This window comes from Anolis carolinensis, chromosome X (assembly GCF_035594765.1).
Source record: "Anolis carolinensis isolate JA03-04 chromosome X, rAnoCar3.1.pri, whole genome shotgun sequence".
Taxonomy (NCBI): Eukaryota; Metazoa; Chordata; class Lepidosauria; order Squamata; family Dactyloidae; genus Anolis; species Anolis carolinensis.
In genome coordinates, this window is record NC_085847.1 from 312,000 (window position 1) to 333,370 (window position 21,371).

Consider the following 21,371-nt stretch of genomic DNA (forward strand, 5'->3'; position numbering starts at 1 on the left):
CCGCCCCCTTCCCTAGCCCCGCCCTTTAGTCCTAAAAGGCCTCTCAGGAGAGGTATAGAGGCTCAGCCCTGTCTCGGGCTCTTGGGAAGAGGCCCCGCCCCCTTCCCTAGCCCCGCCCTTTAGTCCTAAAAGGCCTCTCAGGAGAGGTATAGAGGCTCAGCCCTATCTCGGGCTCTTGGGAAGAGGCCCCGCCCCCTTCCCTAGCCCCGCCCTTTAGTCCTAAAAGGCCTCTCAGGAGAGGTATAGAGGCTCAGCCCTGTCTCGGGCTCTTGGGAAGAGGCCCCGCCCCCTTCCCTAGCCCCGCCCTTTAGTCCTAAAAGGCCTCTCAGGAGAAGTATAGAGGCTCAGCCCTGTCTCGGGCTCTTGGGAAGAAGCCACGCCCCCTTCCCTAGCCCCGCCCTTTAGTCCTAAAAGGCCTCTCAGGAGAGGTATAGAGGCTCAGCCCTATCTCGGGCTCTTGGGAAGAGGCCCCGCCCCCTTCCCTAGCCCCGCCCTTTAGTCCTAAAAGGCCTCTCAGGAGAGGTATAGAGGCTCAGCCCTGTCTCGGGCTCTTGGGAAGAAGCCACGCCCACTCCTCTAGCTCCGCCCCCTGTGTTCTAACAGGCGCCTCAGGTGCTCAGCCCTGTCTCTGCATGCAATGTTTTGTTGTGCCAGCTGTCAGCTCTAGTTTGTAGTGCGGTTTTCTTGTATTATTATTAGTATGTTCCTTTCTGTTTCTCACTTGGGAAGAGGCCCTGCCCCCTCCTCTGGCTCCGCCCTCCGTGTCCCAATAGGTGCCATCACCGCCCCCCTGGATTGCTCCAGCACCCACCGGGGGGCAGTAGCACCCACTTTGGGAATCACTGGACTAGAGGGCTCATGGAGTCTCTTCCAAGTTTAGGATTTGATGGTTGACATTCAGACAATGTCCTCATGGCCTTTCTTTGTGCCTCCCTGGCAGGGCATGGCGTATGTGGAGTTTGAGAACGAAGCCCAGGCCTCGCAAGCCGTGCTGAAGATGGACGGCCTGGCGGTCAACGACTACGTCATCAAGGTGGCCATCAGCAACCCGCCCGCCCGCAAGCAGCCCGAGGCAGCCGAGAGGGCCCCGCAGCCCCCACGGCAGAGCTATGGCGCGTGAGTATCTCCTCCGATACTACTCCAGTAGTAATCGTAATAATAAAGTATTATTATTACTACTAGCTGTGCCCGGCCACGCATTGCTCTGGCATTGTACTAAGTGGGTTTTGGTCTGTGGAGGCAAGTATGTATGTTGTAATTAGTCACTTTGATTAGCATTGAATGGGCTTGCAGCTCTTTCTCCTTCTTCAGAGTCCCATTTGTGAGCCAGAGCCAGGTCTTCTCCTTAGTAAAGTAAAGTAAAGTAAAAGTTTATTTGTATACCGCCCTCTCTCCCAAAAGGGACTCAGGGCGGTTTCCAATATAAAATCAGCATAAAACATTGTACAATAAAACACTGAAAACACTATAAAACGCTATAAGAATTAGAAACGAAAACAAAACATAACAATTGACTAAAACAATCACACAAGCAGAAGGAATATAATCACTCAAATAACATGAATCCGCAAAGAAAGAGGGAAAAAAAAAAGACCACTGGGATGGAGGAGAGGATGGCCTAGAGGGACCACTAGAACTAAAATGCAATGTGATATTCTAAGATGCTTTCGGGCAGAGGAATAAAGTGCAGTGTTTCAAGTCAAAGAGGTGGCCTGTGCGACTACTATAGCTATGGGCTCGGTTATCCAAAGGCTGGTATCTCCTTACCAGCTTTTCCTTCAATTTTGTCAAGGAACTTTCCATGCAATGTTTTGTTGTGCCAGCTGTCAGCACTAGTTTGTAGTGCGGTTTTCTTGTACTGATTTTTTGTTATTATTATTATTATTATTATTATTATTACTACTACTACTACTACTACTACTAGCTGTGTCCGGCCACGCGTTGCTGTGGCGTCGTCCTAAATTGGTTTTTATTTGTGGAGACAGGTATGAATGTTGTAATTAGTCACCTTGATTAGCACGGAATGGCTTTTCCTTCAATTTTGTCAAGGAACTTTCCATGCAATGTTTTGTTGTGCCAGCTGTCAGCTCTAGTTTGTAGTGTGGTTTTCTTGTACTGATTTTTTGTTATTATTATTATTATTATTATTATTATTATTATTATTATTACTACTACTACTACTAGCTGTGTCCGGCCACGCGTTGCTGTGGCGTCGTCCTAAATTGGTTTTTATTTGTGGAGACAGGTATGAATGTTGTAATTAGTCACCTTGATTAGCACGGAATGGCTTTTCCTTCAATTTTGTCAAGGAACTTTCCATGCAATGTTTTGTTGTGCCAGCTGTCAGCACTAGTTTGTAGTGCGGTTTTCTTGTAGTATTATTATTATTATGAACCAGCTCCTAATGTTGTTCCTTTCTGTTTCTCCCAAAGCCGGGGCAAAGGCAGGACCCAGCTGGCGATGGTGCCGCGGGCGCTGCAGCGGCAGAGCAACCCGCCGGCGAAGGCGGAGAACGGCACGGCTCAGAACCCGCCCACCACGGCAGCCCCGGCGGAGGCCAAAAAGATGTCCAACGCCGACTTTGCCCGCTTGCTGCTCAACAAGTGAGTTGAGGGTCACCCCCTTGGAACGAGTTTCCGCCTCGAGATGTTGAAAGTGGTTGCGTTTGGGGACCGGGTGAAAACGGCTCGCGACGCTCCCTCATATTGAGGGATAATGGGTTTGGGGACCACGACAACGACCCCGACACACACGATACGCATGACCCCCCCCCTCGATACGCAGAACGCCCTTTGGATTTGTGGATATACCTTCCCGTCCAGCAGCAGATACTAGCAACTTCACCGTAATGGCCTCTTTTCGTACCGGGGTCCACGGGGTGGGTGGGGAAATCGGTGTGTAGGAATGTGCAAATCCGTTCCGTTTTCATTCTGAATTTGGCGTGCCCGTCGTTCTGTTTTCAGGAAGGTTCCGGGAGATTAGGAGGGATTTGTAGAAAATTATTATTATTGGAATAATATTCATAACATCTTCACATTAAAGTACAATTTAAAATCCACAACGTAATAATTCCATGCTGGGACTAGGAAAAATATTATTTGAATAATAATAATAACAGAACATTAAAGTACAATTTAAATTCTTTACTTAAATGTGATAATAATAGATTATTAATAATATTATTCCAATAATAATAATACTCGAATATTATTATTATTATTATTATTATTATTGGAATAATATTAGTAATAATGTAATATTAAAGTACAGCGGTGGGCTCGTAAAAATCTGAAAACAGACCGGAATTCTGTGTCGTTTTGCACACCCCTAGTTTCTATTGAACCTGTATTGACAGTTTGGCTCCAGTTGATTTTTATATATATATATAGATATATATAATCTCTATTTGTGTATTTGTAAATGATACGACGGACTCTTTGTTTTCTAAGCTCGGTTGGACATGATGCTTCCGTGGACCATTTGGCATCGGTGTTTGCCAAAGACCCGTTGGGTTGGTTTTGTTTTTTTTTTTCTCTCTTTGTTTGCAAAGTTCGGGATGATGTCTTTTTTTTTTTGAGCTCTGTACATAATAGCATGAAGTGTGAACGTAGTTTCCCCCCCTCCGCACTGTTTGGGTTCATTAAAGTACATTTCTCAAAAGGTTGCGTCAGTCCCGTGGTGCCAAATGCTTTGTTTTGGATGTTTGGACGAGCCTTGGAGCTGGAGCTGACAGAGGGAGCTCTCCCCGGGTTGGATTCAAACCCGCAATCTTCAGGTCAGCAGTCCTGCCGGCACAAGGGTTTACCCCACTGCGCCACGGGGGGCTCCAATAGAAGCTAATAAATATAATTATTATTACTTTGGGGGACTAAACTGTCTTAGAAAGAGCTGCTTTCCTATTACAATTGATGTGTGACAATAATAATAATAATAATAATAATAATAATAATAATAATAATAATAGCTACTACTACTACTTTGGGGAACTAAACAGGGTCTTACAAAGGGCTGCTTTCCCATTACAACTGATGTGTGGCTATGGGAGCTAATAATAATAATAATAATTACTACTACTTATTATTATTATTATTATTATTATTATTATTATTATTATTATTATTATTATTTGGGGGACAACACAGGGTCATACAAAGAGCTGCTTTCCCATTACAACTGATGTGTGGCAATGGGAGCTAATAATAATACTAATAAGTAATAATAATAATAATAACTATTACTACTTGTGGGGTCTAAACAGGGTCTTACAAAGGGCTGCTTTCCCCTTACAAGTGATGTGTGGCAACGGGAGCTAATAATAATAATAATAATAATAATAACTTTGGTGGACTAAACAGGGTCTTACAAAGGGCTGCTTTCCCATTACAACTAATGTGTGGCAATGAGAGCTAATAATAATAATAATAATAACTACTACTACTAATTATTATTATTATGATGATTATTACTTTGGAGGACTAAACAGGGTCTTACAAAGGGCTGCTTTCCCCTTACAAGTGATGTGTGGCAACGGGAGCTAATAATAATAATAATAATAATAATAATAATAATAATAATAATAACAACAACAACAACTTTGGGGGACTAAACAGGGTCATACAAAGGGCTGTTTTCCCATTACAACTGATGTGTGGCAACGGGAGCTAATAATAATAACAACAACAACTTTGGGGGACTAAACAGGGTCTTACAATGGGCTGCTTTCCCATTACAACTAATGTGTGGCAATGAGAGCTAATAATAATAATAATAATAATAATAACTTTGGTAGACTAAACAGGGAGCTAATAATATAGTAATAATAATTACATGTTCAAACAAGAAGGCAAACCAGCATCTCCCAAGCTGATAGAAATTTAGGACACTTGAAAGACATTTCAAGCAGCTTGGGTGCCATCATTACACAATCTGAATACGAAGGCCATGGTCCAAATTCTTTTATTGATCTAGAACCCGACTCTCACTTTGGAAATGTGATAGAGAAAGAAGACATGATTTCAAGGCAGGGGCTTGGAAGACAAACAGATAGCACACCTTCTCGTATTCAGACATATTCTGAATATATTGAGCCTTTTGAAGCCCACAACCCAATGGAGTTCAAGGAAGAACCAATGGGTTTGGTGAGTGTTGGCCCACCAAAACAACAATGGATCCCAAGGGTCGGTCTTTGAGTTCGGGTTTGGGACGTGTCGCGGGTCCCGCGGAAGAACGAAAGCCGCCTCTGCTACAAGGCGTGCTCTCGCCGAGCAAAGTGGCGTAAAGTGCGTTTCAAAGAAAACGTGGTATTTTTTAAAATCGTTGGGCTCAGACGCCAACGTGGTGCCGGGAGGGAGCCCGAGAGGACAACACGTGCCGAGACCTGCGAGCCACGGACAGCGCTGCACTGTAACAGACCTTGGCATCCCAATTTACTTCCGATTTATTGTGCATTTTTCGAATACGACGGCAGCAGGAGAACGGGGCTCAAACGGAGGCATCAAATCCGGCGGCAGCAGGAGACCTGGGCTCAGACGGAGGCATCCCACAGGAGTGATTTTGGGGAGAACAATGGCAATACAACGGCAACGAGATTCAGAAACGAGGAGGAGCACTGGCACAACAACGCAGTCTTGTTTGGAATGCAACGGACCCAAAGAGAGAAGAAAATAATAATAATAATAATAATAATAATAATAATAATAATAATGGTGTACAGTAGAGTCTCTGTTATCCGACATAAACGGGCGGGCAGAATGTTGGATAAGGAAAACTGTTGGATAATAGGGAGCGTGGTAGCAAGTGTCAAGGTAATGGTTAACTCATTGTAGGTGTGTAAGCTTGCTTCAGTAAGCAATCTAGTACTGAAGTAGTTAATTGCATAGAGCAGTGATTTACTGCTTAGAGGGAAAGGAATGAAACGCTAGAAGGAAACATGTCACTGAGGACAGAATTTGGGAGCAGTTATTATTTACTGATAAGAGTTCTTGCAGTCACCATTAATATTCTGTTGGAGCTATGTAAATAGCTGTGTAAATTACTCATTACCCTGACAGCTATACAATCTTATTTGTTCATGCTACTGAATGGAGGGGAATATTGAGACAGATTTCTGTAAATGTCTCAATATATCTGCCTCACATCCATCATCCATATTCATGACAGAAGAAGCCTCTTCCGCTGTTGCTGCCGATCCTCCTCCTCCTCCTCGGCAGGCTGGCCATCGAGGAAAAGGAGGAAGCTTCTGCCGTGGCTGCCCCTTTGCCGCCCACCCGCCCCCTCCCTTGCTTGCCGGCTCACTCACCAGACCAGGTTCCGGCAGCGACGGCAGACTGGTGGGTGAGCGAGAGAAAGCGAAAACGGCAAAAGTAGCATCTGCCACCACCTTTGCCACCGGGAGAGCGGGGTCTGGAGGAAGCAGGAAGGGGAGGCCAGGCTACCTTTGCCACCCACCCTCCCTTTCTTGCACAGAACCAGGACCTGGCTGACCCCAGGTGTCGGATAATACGGTGTGTCGGATGAGCGGAAGTCGGATAAGTGGGACTCTACCGTATTTGGATTCTTGCTGACATTATTTTAATGTTGTGAGCCGCTTTGGGTCCCATGAGGGAGAAAAGCAGAATATAAACTATTATTATTATTATTATTATTATTATTATTATTATTATTATTATTATTACTATTATTATTAAGAGACAAAAACACAGCTTGGAGTGGATTCGGACAATCTCCAGAAGGAATTCTGACTTTCCTGCCAGCCCAGTGGTTCTCAACCTGAGGTCCCCAGTTGTTTTGGACTTCAACTCTGAGAAATCCTAACCGCTGGTAAACTGGCTGGGATTTCTGGGAGTTGTAGTCCAAAAACATCAAGGGACCGCAGGTTGAGAACCACTGGACCATCTCGAGTCCAGCTTCTCGGGGGGCGGGGAAGGCAGGCGGGATCTATAAGTTAAAGGAATAACTACTACTGGTTGGAGATGAGATTTGTAGACTCTTGAGGAGAGAGTTGAGAGTTGAACACTTTCCACTGACCCCGGAGGTGAACGTTGTGAACCCTCACATGACTAACACCGACCGATCCTGACCGAAACCCGAAATAATTTACGTCAGGGGGTAATAAATAGGGGGAGAGATTCCTGCAGCCCAAACTTAACTTAAACCTTAAATAAAACGAAATGCTTCCACGGAGGTGACCCGGGGAGACCCAGAAAGACAAGAAGCCACGAGGGTTCGGTTCCCCGCCTGCGTGTAATCTCCGACACTCATGTCCGGGGTTGGACGGGGATGGTCTGCTTGCAGTCCCGGCTGCCGGCGTGGGCTTCGGGGAGGCCCACTGAGTACTCGGTGGTGGCAATGAGCAGCATGTCCAAGGTGGTCTCGGTGCACTTGGCGATGAAGCGGATGAAGGGCCGGACGTCGCCCTCGTTGGCCACCTCCAAGACGTGGTAGTACTCGGCCCGCTGCTCCTTGCGGATGGTGATGGGCGGGTAGCCCGCCTGCATGAGGATGAGGTTCATGAGGAGGCGGGAGGTCCTCCCGTTGCCGTCCACAAAGGGGTGGATGTACACCAGCTTGTAGTGGGCCAGGGCCGCAAACTCCACCGGGTGCAGGCCCATGGCGTCCTCCGAGTTGAGCCACTGGACGAACTCCAGCACCTGCTTCTCCACGTCGCGCGGGTGCGGGGGGATGTGGTGGCCCACAAAGACCTGGGTCGTCCGGAAGCGCCCGGCCTCCACCGGGTCCACGAAGCCCAGCACCCGCCGGTGGATCTCCAACATGTCGGCGAGGGTCACCGACCCGATGCGGGAGACCAGGGTGGCGTTGACGTACTTCATGGCGGCGTGCATGCCGATGACCTCGTTCTGCTCCACCAGGCTCTTCCCGGGCACGGCGTAGCGCGTCTCGATGATGTGCCGGATCTCCGAGAGCGTCAGCGTGTTGCCCTCGATGGCCACCGTGTGGTAGATGTGGTGGTAGTAGGACTCCTCCATGACGCGCCGCAGGGCCGAGTTGCCCTTGGGGATGGACATCACCTTCCGGACCTTGCTGTCGATGATGCTGAAGTAGCGCTGGTCGATCTCCTCCACGAGCGGCAGCGTCCGGTCCCGGCTGACCAGGGCCTTCTCGTGGCGCGGGGCGATGGTCAGGGCCTTGGAGTACAAGAAGTCGGCCTGGAGGATGTCCTTCTCCTCCTCGGAGAAGAGGCCAAACTCGGTCAGGGCGTCCACGTAGTCGGGGTCCATCTTGAGGGCGTGGCGGAAGAGCTTGTGGGCCTTCTCCCGCTTGCCTTGGCGCTTCATCTCCAGGGCCTGGTTCAGGGCCGCCTTGGCTTCCAGCCTCACCTCTGCAACAAAACAACCGGCATTAGCACCAAGGCCAGACCACGGGAACAACAACGGGCACACAGAACCCTCATGACCCACTCTACATCCTGGTGCAGTTTGGACCATGGATGATGGGACTTGCAGTATCTTCACTTACGTCCAGAGACCACTGCGACTCCCACCAATGACGAATCGGTACCAAACTTGGCACACAGAGCCCCCATGACCCACTTTACATTCTGGTGCAGTTTGGACCATGGATGATGGGACTTGCAGTATCTTCACTTACGTCCAGAGACCACTGCGACTCCCACCAATGACGAATCGGTACCAAACTTGGCACACAGAGCCACCATGACCCACTCTACATCCTGGTTCAGTTTGGACCATGGATGATGGGACTTGCAGTATCTTCACTTACGTCCAGAGACCACTGCAACTCCCACCAATGACGAATCGGTACCAAACTTGGCACACAGAGCCCCCATGACCCACTCTACATCCTGGTGCAGTTCAGACCATGGATGATGGGCCTTGCATATGGGAATTGTAGTTGAACCCAGCTGACATTGGATCTAGAACACAGGCAAACAATGCCTCTGGGGGCGCTCTGTTTGCCCCTACCTGGGGAGGCCTTGGGCTTGAGCACCAGCAGCTGCAGTTCCCCGGAGGTGACGCTGAGTCCGGTGTTGGGCCCGGCCGGCCTGGGGTGCTCGGGGTGGCCCAGGCCCAGCTTGCTGCGCAGCAAGGCCAAGCCCTTGACGAGAGCCTGTCCTTGGTCCTCCACGGCGGCCAGCGGGAGCAGCAGCACCAGCACCCCGGCCGCCAGCGCCGCCAGCACCGCCGCCCAGCGCAGGCGCAGCCCCAGCGAGAGCCACTTCAGCTCCGGCTCGGCCACCGCCATCACCACGGCCGCCATCGAGACCAGGTTCATCGGGGCACCGGCGCGGGGAGGAGGAGGCCAAGGCCTCACCTGCGGACAGAGGAAAAACACTCAGGACACAAACAACACCGCCACCGGGAACACCGGAAAGGATCCCGTTGTTCAGCCCTGTACCAGAAGCATTCTCTCCTGACATTTCGCCCACATCTGTGGCAGGCATCTTCGGAGGTTGTGAGGTCTGTTGGAAATGAGGCAAGTGGGGTTTATATATATCCAGGGTGGGAGAAAGAAAGAACTCTTGCCTGTGTGAATGTTGCCACTGGCCACTTTAATTCGCATTTATTTATTTACCTTATTTATACCCCACTTTTCTCTATCCCAAGGGGGACTCGAGGCAGCTTACAAACGGCACTGAAGGCAACAATATAATAATAATAATAGTAATACTCTATTATAATTGTATATTTATTTACCGTATATACTCAAGTATAAGCCAACCCGAATATAAGCCGAGGCACGTAATTTTACCACAAAAAAACTGGGAAAATATTGACTCCAATATAAGCTGAGGGTGGTAAATTTCAAAAATAAAAATAGATACCAATAAAACTACATTACCGTATATACTCGAGTATAAGCCGACCCGAATATAAGCCGAGGCACCTAATTTTACCACAAAAAAACTAGGAAAACATTGGCTCCAGTATAAGCCGAGGATGGTAAATTTCAGAAATAAAAATAGATAACAATAAAATTACATTACCGTATATACTTGAGTATAAGCCGACCCGAATATAAGGCGAGGCACCTAATTTTCTTAAAAAAAAATAAACTGGGAAAACATTGACTCCACTATAAGCCGAGGGTGGGAAATTTCAGAAATAAAAATAGATACCAATAAAATTACATTACCGTATATACTCGAGTATAAGCCGACCCGAATATAAGCCAAGGCACCTAATTTTACTACAAAAAAACTGGGAAAACATTGACTCCACTATAAGCCGAGGATGATAAATTTCAGAAATAAAAATAGATACCAATAAAATTACATTACCGTATATACTCGAGTATAAGCCGACCCGAATATAAGCCGAGGCACCTAATTTTACCACAAAAAAACTAGGAAAACATTGGCTCCAGTATAAGCCGAGGATGGTAAATTTCAGAAATAAAAATAGATACCAATAAAATTACATTACCGTATATACTCGAGTATAAGCCGACCCGAATATAAGCCGAGGCACCTAATTTTACTTAAAAAAAAACTGGGAAAACATTGACTCCACTATAAGCCGAGGATGGTAAATTTCAGAAATAAAAATAGATACCAATAAAATTACATTACCGTATATACTCGAGTATAAGCCGACCCGAATATAAGCCGAGGCACCTAATTTTACCACAAAAAAACTAGGAAAACATTGACTCCAGTATAAGCCGAGGGTGGTAAATTTCAGAAATAAAAATAGATACCAACAAAATGACATTAATTGAGGCATCAGTAGGTTGAATGTTTTTGAATATTTACATCAAGCTCAAATTTAAGATAAGACTGTCCAACTCTGATCAAATCATTATTCTCATCTTCCATGTAAATGTGCTTATGTATCCTTTTAATAATAATAGAGTAAAATTATACATGTAATAATAATAATAATAAATACAGGAAAATAATACATGTAATAATAAATAGAGTAAAATAATAAATGCAATAATAATATCAGAGTGAAATAATAAATGTATCAGTAATAATAATATGTATGCATGTAACTTATGTAATAATAATAATAATAATAAATACAGGAAAATAATACAAGTAATAATAAATAGAGTAAAATAATAAGCAATAATAATAACAATAATAAGACGAAGAAGATCAGAGTGAAATAATAAATGTATTAATAATAATAATAGAGTAAAAGAAATGTAATAGTAGCAACAATAATAGAGAAAAATAATAAATGTACCATATATTCTCGAGTATAAGCTGACCCAAATATAAGCCAACCAGGACCCTCACCCGAGTATAAGCCGAGGGGACTTTTTCAGTCTTTAAAAAAGGGATGAAAAACTAGGCTTATGCTCGAGTATATACAGTCTATTACATGCAATATTACTAATAATATTACAATATACTGGTATAGTATAATATTGTAATACAGTAGAGTCTCACTTATCCAACATAAACGGGCCAGCAAAACGTTGGATAAGCGAATATGTTGGATAATAAGGAGATTTTTACAAATTAAGCACCAAAACATCATGTTTCACAACAAATTTGACAGAAAAAGTAGTTCAATACGCAGTAATGCTATGTAGTAATTACTGTATTTATGAATTTAGCACCAAAATATCACGATGTATTGAAAACATTGACTACAAAAATGCCTTGGATAATCCAGAACGTTGGATAAGCGAGTCTTGGATAAATGAGATTCTACTGTATATATAAATTATATATATACAATATAATTTACAATAATATATAATAATTATAACATATTGTATATACATATATTCATAATATTATATTGTAATACGATATAATACTAATAATAATACATTGGATAAGCGAGTGTTGGATTAAGTGAGACTCTACTGTAAATAGAAATGTAAACTTGAGATAAAAATTGTATTCAAATTAATACCTATGCAATAGCATGATTAAAATACATTCCAATGTTAAAACACGTCATCCAACATTGAATAGCCTTGCCTGGCTGCTTCCTGCCTGAGGGAAGTGTTCCTTTGTTGGGAGGTGTTTGCTGGCCCTGATTGTTTCCTGAATTATTTCTGAATTATTATTATTATTGTGTTGTTGAAGGCTTTCAAGGGTTGTTGTATGTTTTCCAGGCTGTATGGCCTTGTTCCAGAAGTACAGCCCGGAGAACATTATTATTATTATTATTATTTTATTATGACACAGCAAACAAGATAGATATGCTGGATTTCATTATTATTATTATTATTAAATGAACAAATTCTGGCTCCCGGTATTTTTTTAAAAAAAACTCTAAAATCAGGACAGTCAATAAAGAACACTGAGAAAATAGAGGAATTCCAGACAGGAAACAATCAGGGCCAGCTAACACCTCCTAACAAAGGATTCCCAAAGGCAAGAAGCAGCCAGGCCTTGACGCTGCGAGGCTATTCGATGCTAATCAAGGTGGCCAATAGCCTCCAACCTGGGAGATCTATAAATCCCACAGACCTCACAACCTCTGCCTGCCATAGATGTGGGCGAAACGTCAGGAGAGCATGCTTCTGGAGCCTGCCTGTTTGAACCAACCCGGGCTGCTATGCAATGGGGATCCTTGGGAGTTGTAGTTTTGGAGGGCCCAGGCCTTGTCGAACTACAACTCCCAGCATGCTTTTCGCCAATAGCCCTGCTCTCTGTGCCTTTGGAATAAAGTTGTTATTATTATTATTATTATTATTATTATTATTATTATTATTATTATTATTATTTGGCTCTCTTCAGTCTCCATGCGAAGCCTCTTCCTGCTCAGCATTGGCTGGGATGGCCATCTGTCAGGAAGGTTTTGATGGTGTCCCTGGAAGACGAAATTCGAACTGGATGGTCCTTCGCATGCTGGGAGTTGTAGTTCCACAGCCAGAAAGGGTTCTTTCCTTACTGAAGGCCTCTTTTTCCCCCTTATCCCCTTCTCCTTACTTTCCTCCGGCTCTTTCCGCCGCTCCTGCTTCTCTCTCCACAAGGAAGCGCTTCTCTTTCCTTTCCCCGGCTCCTATTGGCTCCCGCCGCCGTCAATCCCCTTCCTCCCGCCTCCAACGCAAGAGTGCCTCTTCTTCCTCGCTTCCCATTCGCTAAGCAGCCGCGTCCATCTCGTCTCTGTCCCGCCCTCGATCCCGGGTTTGGGAGGCTCAAGCTGCGTGGTGGCAGCCCATTGGCTGAGCGCGCCGTCTATCTCGCAAACCGGCGTCGGACCAATAGGGGCGGGGACTCGTGTGCGGCGTTGCTAAGGGGAATAAACGGAGGACTACGACTCCCAGCATGCCTCAGCGTTGGCTCTCTAAGCGAGGCCTGACGGGAGTGGTAGTTCAGAAGCAGCAGGACTTAGGGAAAGCTTCTTTTCAAGCAATGCTATTTTGCTTTTGGCCACTAGATGGCAGGCGAGGATTTCCTATTCATCCTAGTCAGTGCTGCAATTCACTTGCATGGCTCTAGAATATAATAATAATAATAATAATAATAATAATAATAATAATAATAATAATAATAATAATAATAATAATAATAATCCGAAAATACATCACACAGCCCTAGACACTTGGGAAGTGTTCGACTTGTGATTTTGTGATATGAAATCCAGCATATCTATCTTGTTTGCTGTGTCATACAATAAAATAATAATAATAATAATAATAATAATAATAATAATAATAATACATCACACAGTCCTAGACACTTGGGAAGTGTTCGACTTGTGATATGAAATCCAGCATATCTATCTTGTTTGCTGTGTCATACAATAAAATAATAATAATAATAATAATAATAATAATAATAATAATAATAATAATAATAATAAATCACACAGCCCTAGACACTTGGGAAGTGTTCGACTTGTGATTTTGTGATACGAAATCCAGCATATCTATCTTGTTTGCTGTGTCATACAATAAAATAATAATAATAATAATAATAATAATAATACATCACACAGTCCTAGACACTTGGGAAGTGTTCGACTTGTGATATGAAATCCAGCATATCTATCTTGTTTGCTGTGTCATACAATAAAATAATAATAATAATAATAATAATAATAATAATAATAATAATAATAATAATAATACATCACACAGTCCTAGACACTTGGGAAGTGTTCGACTTGTGATTTTGTGATACGAAATCCAGCATATCTATCTTGTTTGCTGTGTCATACAATAAAATAATAATAATAATAATAATAATAATAATACATCACACAGTCCTAGACACTTGGGAAGTGTTCGACTTGTGATATGAAATCCAGCATATCTATCTTGTTTGCTGTGTCATACAATAAAATAATAATAATAATAATAATAATAATAATAATAATAATAATAATAATAATAATACATCACACAGTCCTAGACACTTGGGAAGTGTTCGACTTGTGATTTTGTGATACGAAATCCAGCATATCTATCTTGTTTGCTGTGTCATACAATAAAATAATAATAATAATAATAATAATAATAATAATAATAATAATAATAATAATAATAATAATACATCACACAGTCCTAGACACTTGGGAAGTGTTCGACTTGTGATTTTGTGATATGAAATCCAGCAGATCTATCTTGTTTGCTGTGTCATACAATAAAATAATAATAATAATAATGAAATCCAGCATATCTATCTTGTTTGCTGTGTCATAATAATAATAATAATAATAGTAATGATAATGCTGGGAGCCCCCGGTGGTGCAGCAGATTGAACTGCTGAGCTGCTGAACTTGCTGACCCAAAAGTTGGCAGTTCGAATCCGGGGAGCGGAGTGAGCTCAGGCTGTTAGCCCCAGCTTCTGCCAACCTAGGAGTTCGAAAACACGCCAATGCGAGTAGATCAATAGGTACTGCTCCAGTGGCCACATGACCTTGGAGGTGTCTACGGACAACGCCGGCTCTTCAGCTTAGAAATGGAAATGAGCACCAACCCCCAGAGTTGGACACAACCAGACTGTCAAGGGAAAACCTTGACCTAATGAGAATGCTAAATAACTGGCCACTAGATGGCAGGCGAGGACTTCCTCTTCATCCTATTCAGTGCTGCAATTCACTTGCATGGCTCTAGAATAATTAATAATAATAATATTAAGGCCAAGATCAAAAAATCAGCTGATGACCCAAAATGCAGACTGTGCAAGGAAACCGATGAAACCATAGATCATATCCTCAGCTGCTGTAAGAAAATCGCACAGACAGACTACAAACAGAGGCACAACTATGTGGCCCAAATGATTCATTGGAACTTATGCCTCAAGTCCCACCTCCCAGCAGCAAAGAACTGGTGGGATCACAAACCTGCAAAAGTATTGGAAAATGAGCATGCAAAGATACTGTGGGACTTCCGAATCCAGACTGACAAAGTTCTGGAACACAACACACCAGACATCACAGTTGTGGAAAAGAAAAAGGTTTGGATCATTGATGTCGCCATCCCAGGTGACAACCGCATTGACGAAAAACAACAGGAAAAACTCAGCCGCTATCAGGACCTCAAGATTGAACTTCAGAGATTCTGGCAGAAACCAGTGCAGGTAGTCCCGGTGGTGATGGGCACATTGGGTGCCGTGCCAAAAGATCTCAGCCGGCAGTTGGAAACAATAGACATTGACAAAATTACGATCTGCCAGCTGCAAAAGGCCACCCTGCTGGGATCCGAAAATACATCACACAGTCCTAGACACTTGGGAAGTGTTCGACTTGTGATTTTGTGATACGAAATCCAGCATATCTATCTTGTTTGCTGTCATAATAATAATAATAATAATAATAATAATAATAATAATAATTATTATTATTATTATTATTATTAGTAATAATAATTATAATAAATAATAACCATCACTAGATGGCAGGCAAGGACTTCCTCTGTTCCTTTCTTTTTTCCTATCTCCTCTTTCTCTCTCTTTCTTTTTCTCTTTGTATCTCTTTTTCTTTCTTCCTGTCTCCTGTCTCTCTCCTTTCTTTTTCTCTCTCTTCCTCTCGTTCTCTTCTTTTTCACTTTATGTCTTTCTTTTTCTTTCTCCTCTTTATATCTTATTCACTTTCTTCCTCTTTTTCTCTTCCTTTCTTATTCTCTCTTCTCTTACTTTATATCTTTCTCTTTTTCTCTTTATCTCTTATTCTCTTTTCCTCTTTCTTATCTTTTTCTTTCTCTCTTCCTATCTTTCTCACTTTTTATATCTTTCTCTTATTCTTTCTTTTCTCTTTATATCTTTCTTTTTCTTTCTCTCTTCCTTTGTCTTTCTTTTTCTCATATTCTTTCTCTCACTTTATCTTTTTTCTTTCTCTCCTCTTTTTCTATCTTTATATCTTTCTTATTCTCTTCCTTTCGCTCTTTCCATCTTTCTCTTCCTACCGCTTTCTTTTTCTCTTTATATCTTTCTCTTATTCTTTCTCTCTCACTTTATATCTTTTCCTTCTCTTTCTATCTTTCTCTCCTCTTTTTTTCTATCTATATCTTTCTCTTATTCTCTCTTCCTTTTGCTCTTTCCATCTTTCTCTCCTCCTATCTCTGTCTTTCTCTTCCATCTCTTTCTCGGTCTCTTTCTCCCTTCCTCTCTTGCTCTTAATTTTTTTTCTTTCGCTCTCTTTATAACTTTCTCTCATCCTGTCTTTCTCTTTTTCCATCTTTCTCTCATCCTCTTTGTCTTTCTTTTTCTATCTTTCTCATCCTCTTTGTCTTTCTCTTTTTCTATCTTTCTCTCTCATCCTCTGTCTGTCTGTGTCTTTCTCTCTTCTCCACTTTGTCTTTTTTCTTTCTTGTCCTCTTCCTCTCTTGCTCTTAATCTTTCTCTTTCTTATCCTCTTTCTCTTTTTCCTCTGTTTGTCTTTCTCTCTTCCTCTGTCTTTCTTTCTCTCTTGTCCACATTGTCTTTCTTTTTCTTTCTCGTCCTTTCTCTCTTTATATCTTTCTCTCTTCCTTTATCTTTCTCTTTTTCTATCTTTCTCATCCTGTTTGTCTGTGTCTTTCTCTCTTCCTCTGTCTGTCTGTGTCTTTCTCTCTTCTCCACTTTGTCTTTTTTCTTTCTTGTCCTCTTCCTCTCTTGCTCTTAATCTTTCTCTTTCTTATCCTCTTTCTCTTTTTCCTCTGTTTGTCTTTCTCTCTTCCTCTGTCTTTCTTTCTCTCTTGTCCACATTGTCTTTCTTTTTCTTTCTCGTCCTTTCTCTCTTTATACCTTTCTCTCTTCCTTTGTCTTTCTCTTTTTCTATCTTTCTCATCCTGTTTGTCTGTGTCTTTCTCTCTTCCTCTTTCTTTTTCTTTCTCTATCTTCTCCACTTTGTCTTTTTTCTTTCTTGTCCTCTTCCTCTCTTGCTCTTAATCTTTCTCTTTCTTATCCTCTTTCTCTTTTTCTCTTTCTCATCCTCTGTCTTTCTTTCTCTCTTGTCCACATTGTCTTTCTTTTTCTTTCTCGTCCTTTCTCTCTTTATATCTTTCTCTCTTCCTTTGTCTTTCTCTTTTTCTATCTTTCTCATCCTCTGTCTGTCTGTGTCTTTCTCTCTTCCTGTCTTTCTTTTTCTTTCTCTCTCTTGTCCACTTTTTCTTTTTTTGTCTCGTCCTCTTTCTCTTTATATTTTTCTTCCTCTCTTGCTCTTAATCTTTCTCTATCTCTTTCTCTCTCTCTTCCTATCTAGCCAAGGCGAGGCTCTGAAAGGCCCTGATGGATGTGATATTCCATCCACGACAAAAGAGGTGGATCCAGTGCCACGAGAAAGGCCTACCAATGAAGCCTTTCTCTCTCAAACCAAGGAAAACAACCCGAGAGAGCGTGATCATTCCCTCGCTTTATTTCAGCTGGAACAAGGAACCTCCCTGGAGAGGCATCTTGTCGGGAGGGAATTTCGAGTGTTAAATACATCATACATTTGACACCTGATCCAAGTAGAATGCATAGTAGAGAGAAAGTAGTGCGGAAATACAAAGCCTCGGCCGTTCGTCGGGAGAAGATAGAAAGGAGCGATATTACAGAGCGCGGGGCAGAGGGTGAAACACGCCGGAGGATTTCTGTCGCAGTCGCATGAGGATGAAAAGGAACGTTTTGGGCATTGATAGAAAGGACAAAAAGTGCATGTCGCTGTCCAAGAAACCGCTCATGACACCTTCCGTCACTTTCATCTCGACATCCTTGAGCCTGTTGCCTCTGTGCGCAGGTTGAGACCTAGAAAGGATTTCTGGTTGGGACGGACCCATAACCAGGTCCAGCAATAAAGAATGACGGCGAGTCAGCCAAGACTCAGAAATGGTCAGAAGACCCGGAAAAAGGAGAGACGAGCACCACCTTGAAGCAACTAAAGCTGTGCAAAAACTCAAACTAACCAATACAAATGACTTATTCTCGTGGAAAAACTCCCTGACCAGAAAAAAGCATGAAAGTAGTACATTCTCTTTCCTTAGAAGGGTTTAAAAAGAGATGAGAGGATCATTTCTCAATGTTGCAGATTCCATCACAGGTTATACTGGATGGTAGTGTTGTGCACAGCACTCGTTTCATTCGTTTTTTCGTTTAGTATCGTCCATCCGGCTGCACAAAACGAAAGATTGCCATTTTCAGACAAAACAAAAGGCGACACGAAAGAGAAAGCTGCACGATCACCGTGCTTGCTTTCGTTTCCCTTTCGTTTTGGGACGCGTAACAATAAGCTGGGTCTGAGAGAGGGCTGCTTCCCCATGACAGCTAATGTGAGCCAATGGGTGTCAATAATAATATTAATATTAATAGTTATTCTGGGACCCTAAGCTGAGTCTGAGAGAGGTCTGCCTCCCCATGACATCCGATGTGTGCCAACGGGTTTTAATAATAATATTAATAATTGTTATTCTGGGACCCTAAGCTGAGTCTGAGAGAGGTCTGCCTCCCCATGACATCCGATGTGTGCCAATGGGTTTTAATAATAATATTAATAATCGTTATTCTGGGACCCTAAGCTGAGTCTGAGAGAGGGCTGCTTCCCCATGACATCCGATGTGTGCCAATGGGTTTTAATAATAATATTAATAATTGTTATTCTGGGACCCTAAGCTGAGTCTGAGAGAGGTCTGCTTCTGTGTGACATCTGATGTTTGCCAGTGGGTGTTAATAATATTAATAATTGTTATTCTGGGACCCTAAGCTGAGTCTGAGAGAGGTCTGCCTCCTCATGACATCCGATGTGTGCCAATGGGTTTTAATAATAATATTAATAATCGTTATTCTGGGACCCTAAGCTGAGTCTGAGAGAGGTCTGCTTCCGCATGACAGCTGTTGTGTGCCAATGGGTGTTAATAATAATATTAATATTAATAGTTATTCTGGGATGGAGGAGCAGAATGGGAAAGAGCGACTTCTGCTTCCGAAGTAGTGAGCTGGAAAAAACCTATCAATGCTTTCAACCACATCCCTCGGAGAGAACACAGGGCTTGTTCTGCAAAATGTATTAAACTACAAAACGTAAGTGTCGGATGATGACGAGAAAAAACAATAACCCTGTACAGACCGACGGATGGAGAAACTGAGGAAAAAAATCCAACTAAGTTTTCAAGGTGGTGCCTCAAGAGCGGGACAGGTCCTCCCAGCATCCACAACGTTTGAGCCCTTTGCAGTGACACAAAAAGGAAACCACGCTTCTGGAGGACGTCAAATCTTAAAGGCAACTCCGCCATCGTTCTTGCGACTACGGACAAGCTTTCTTTTGTCAACGACTGTTTTCGGACACGGCAGCGACATATCCGTTGGCCAAAAACGAACCAAAAAAAAGCCCCTGATGTGGCGTATTTGTCTGCTATGTTTCCATGCGGGAATAAGAAAAAAAAAACCAATCAGAACAGGGCATAATAAACACCAAAGCGAGGAAAAACGCAGGGCAATCTGGCAAGTTGCAAGCAGGCCAAAAAGTGGCACTCTTTTGAAGCAAATACAACCTCCTTGGGTTTCCTTTTTGCCAGCCAAAGCTGCACCAGGCATTCGGAGTGGCTCCTGAGTGGCACTCGCTCCAGATAGTGTCCGAGAGCAGGCCCACTTTTGGTGTCGGACGCCTTCCAGCGACGGTTTCCAGGGACGGATTCTGCCGAGTCTGCTTTGTACAGCATGCTGCACAACGATCGCGACGCTCCAGTCCGGGAAGAAACCCCAGCAGCGCCACGGTGCTCTCGCTCCCCAGACCCGTTCTTTATAAAAGAGTTGACACGGGAGAAATACAAGCAGCCGTGCCGCCGGCGGGAATGGCACGCTTCACGAAAGCAGTTCCTCCTCGCCCACGTTTGGCAGGTCGCTGATACACTTCAGGTTGTCTTCGCTGCTTTGCTTCCTGCTGTGGAACGAAAAGAAAGACTCGTTCAGAAAGGAAAACAAGGGCCAAGGAAGAGTCGGAAAAAGGAGAGGACCATGTCATGAAATATACGAGGGCTATCCACAAAGTAGGTTACTTTCTGGATTTTAAAAAGGACAAAGTATAGGAGAAATCATTTACCATATGCAGCTGAAAGACACATTCCAATACTACAATCTCATGTAATCCCCATTGAAATTTAGGCACGTCTCATATAGATAAATGAGTTTGAAAAGTACTGCTCCAGTAAATTCCCCGCTTGTGTCCTCAGCTCTTCCCCCTTCTCCCTTCCTGCAGCGTAGCCAAAACGCCGTACTGTATTATTAGTATATTATTAGTATTATTATTAGTATACGAATAATATTAGTGTATTATTAGTATATTAATAATACTAATAATATTAGTATTATTAGTATTCATAATATTAATATTAATATTCCATTGTTGGAAACGGAGGAGAGAGGCGGCAAATTTACTGGGGCAGACCTTTTCAAACTCATTTATCTATATGAAACGTGCCTAAATTTCAATGGGGAATAAATGAGATTGTACTATTAGTATGTGTCTTTCAGCTGCATATGGTAAATTATTTCTCCTATACTTTGTCCTTTTTAAAATCCGAAACGTAACCTACTTTGTGGATCGCCCTCGTATAATATATTATGTGTGGGTATGAATGAACTGAATGGAAGGAAGGAATGAATGACAGCTACATTTTGGAGACACCCGTCTGAAGATTAAGGCCTGCAATGACTATCTACCCGCCTGCTGAATTGTAATTAAAACCTGCTAATGAGAGCTGAAACATGTGAGAGGGAAATTCATAAAAAGTATTAATGTAATAATAATAATGTTAGTAAATGTAATATTACTAATGCAATACAGTGTTCCCTCACTACTTCACAGTTCACTTTCCGCGGATTCGCTGTTTCGCGGTTTTTCAATAAACTCTAAAAGACTATTATAAATCATAAAAAATTACAATTTACAGGCTAAGGGAGAGAGGAAGGTGAAGCCAAAGAGAGAGAAAAGGAGCCCAAGCGGCAACGGGAGGAGAAGGAGGCGATTTATCAACACACGATTGGTTGATAAAGACTTAAAATAGTGTATAACTACTAAAATTAT

General features: G+C 42.9%; 3 protein-coding genes across 6 annotated transcripts in view; 1 reads left to right on the plus strand and 2 right to left on the minus strand.

Moving 5' to 3' along the window:
* The window catches only part of sart3 (spliceosome associated factor 3, U4/U6 recycling protein), a 32,875-nt gene extending 29,210 nt beyond the window's left edge, over positions 1-3,665 (plus strand). Inside the window, exons 18-19 of the mRNA XM_008123460.3 lie at positions 941-1,116; positions 2,433-3,665. Of these exons, the coding sequence (XP_008121667.2) occupies positions 941-1,116; positions 2,433-2,607 (351 nt within the window). The 3' untranslated portion in view covers positions 2,608-3,665. The remainder of the gene's footprint in view (positions 1-940; positions 1,117-2,432) is intronic.
* Positions 3,666-4,940: 1,275 nt separating this feature from the next.
* On the minus strand, positions 4,941-13,102 carry ficd (FIC domain protein adenylyltransferase). Its single transcript, XM_062958730.1, has 3 exons — positions 12,878-13,102; positions 8,943-9,291; positions 4,941-8,338 (listed from the first exon to the last, which is right to left on the minus strand). The coding sequence occupies exons 2-3, from the start codon at positions 9,250-9,252 to the stop codon at positions 7,257-7,259; spliced, it is 1,392 nt and encodes a 463-aa protein (XP_062814800.1). The 5' UTR covers positions 9,253-9,291; positions 12,878-13,102; the 3' UTR covers positions 4,941-7,256.
* A 4,609-nt stretch (positions 13,103-17,711) lies between these two features.
* Positions 17,712-21,371, minus strand: part of camkk2 (calcium/calmodulin dependent protein kinase kinase 2) — a 58,292-nt gene continuing 54,632 nt past the window's right edge. For 2 of the 4 annotated variants that reach the window (XM_062958732.1, XM_062958734.1), the window contains one exon: positions 17,712-20,225. In XM_062958732.1, coding sequence (XP_062814802.1) covers positions 20,150-20,225 — 76 coding nt within the window. In that variant the 3' untranslated portion in view covers positions 17,712-20,149. Of the gene's footprint in view, positions 20,229-21,371 lie in introns of all 4 variants that reach the window. The other 2 variants (XM_062958731.1, XM_062958733.1) reach the window with 1 other exon arrangement.

Bases quoted from the DNA above. Each gene is read 5' to 3' on its own strand.
- ficd (XM_062958730.1), bottom strand. From the start codon at position 9,252: ATGAACCTGGTCTCGATGGCGGCCGTGGTGATGGCGGTGGCCGAGCCG. The intron at 8,339-8,942 runs GTAGGGGCAAAC...GTTTTGTTGCAG, and splicing joins CAAGCCCAAGGCCTCCCCAG to AGGTGAGGCTGGAAGCCAAG.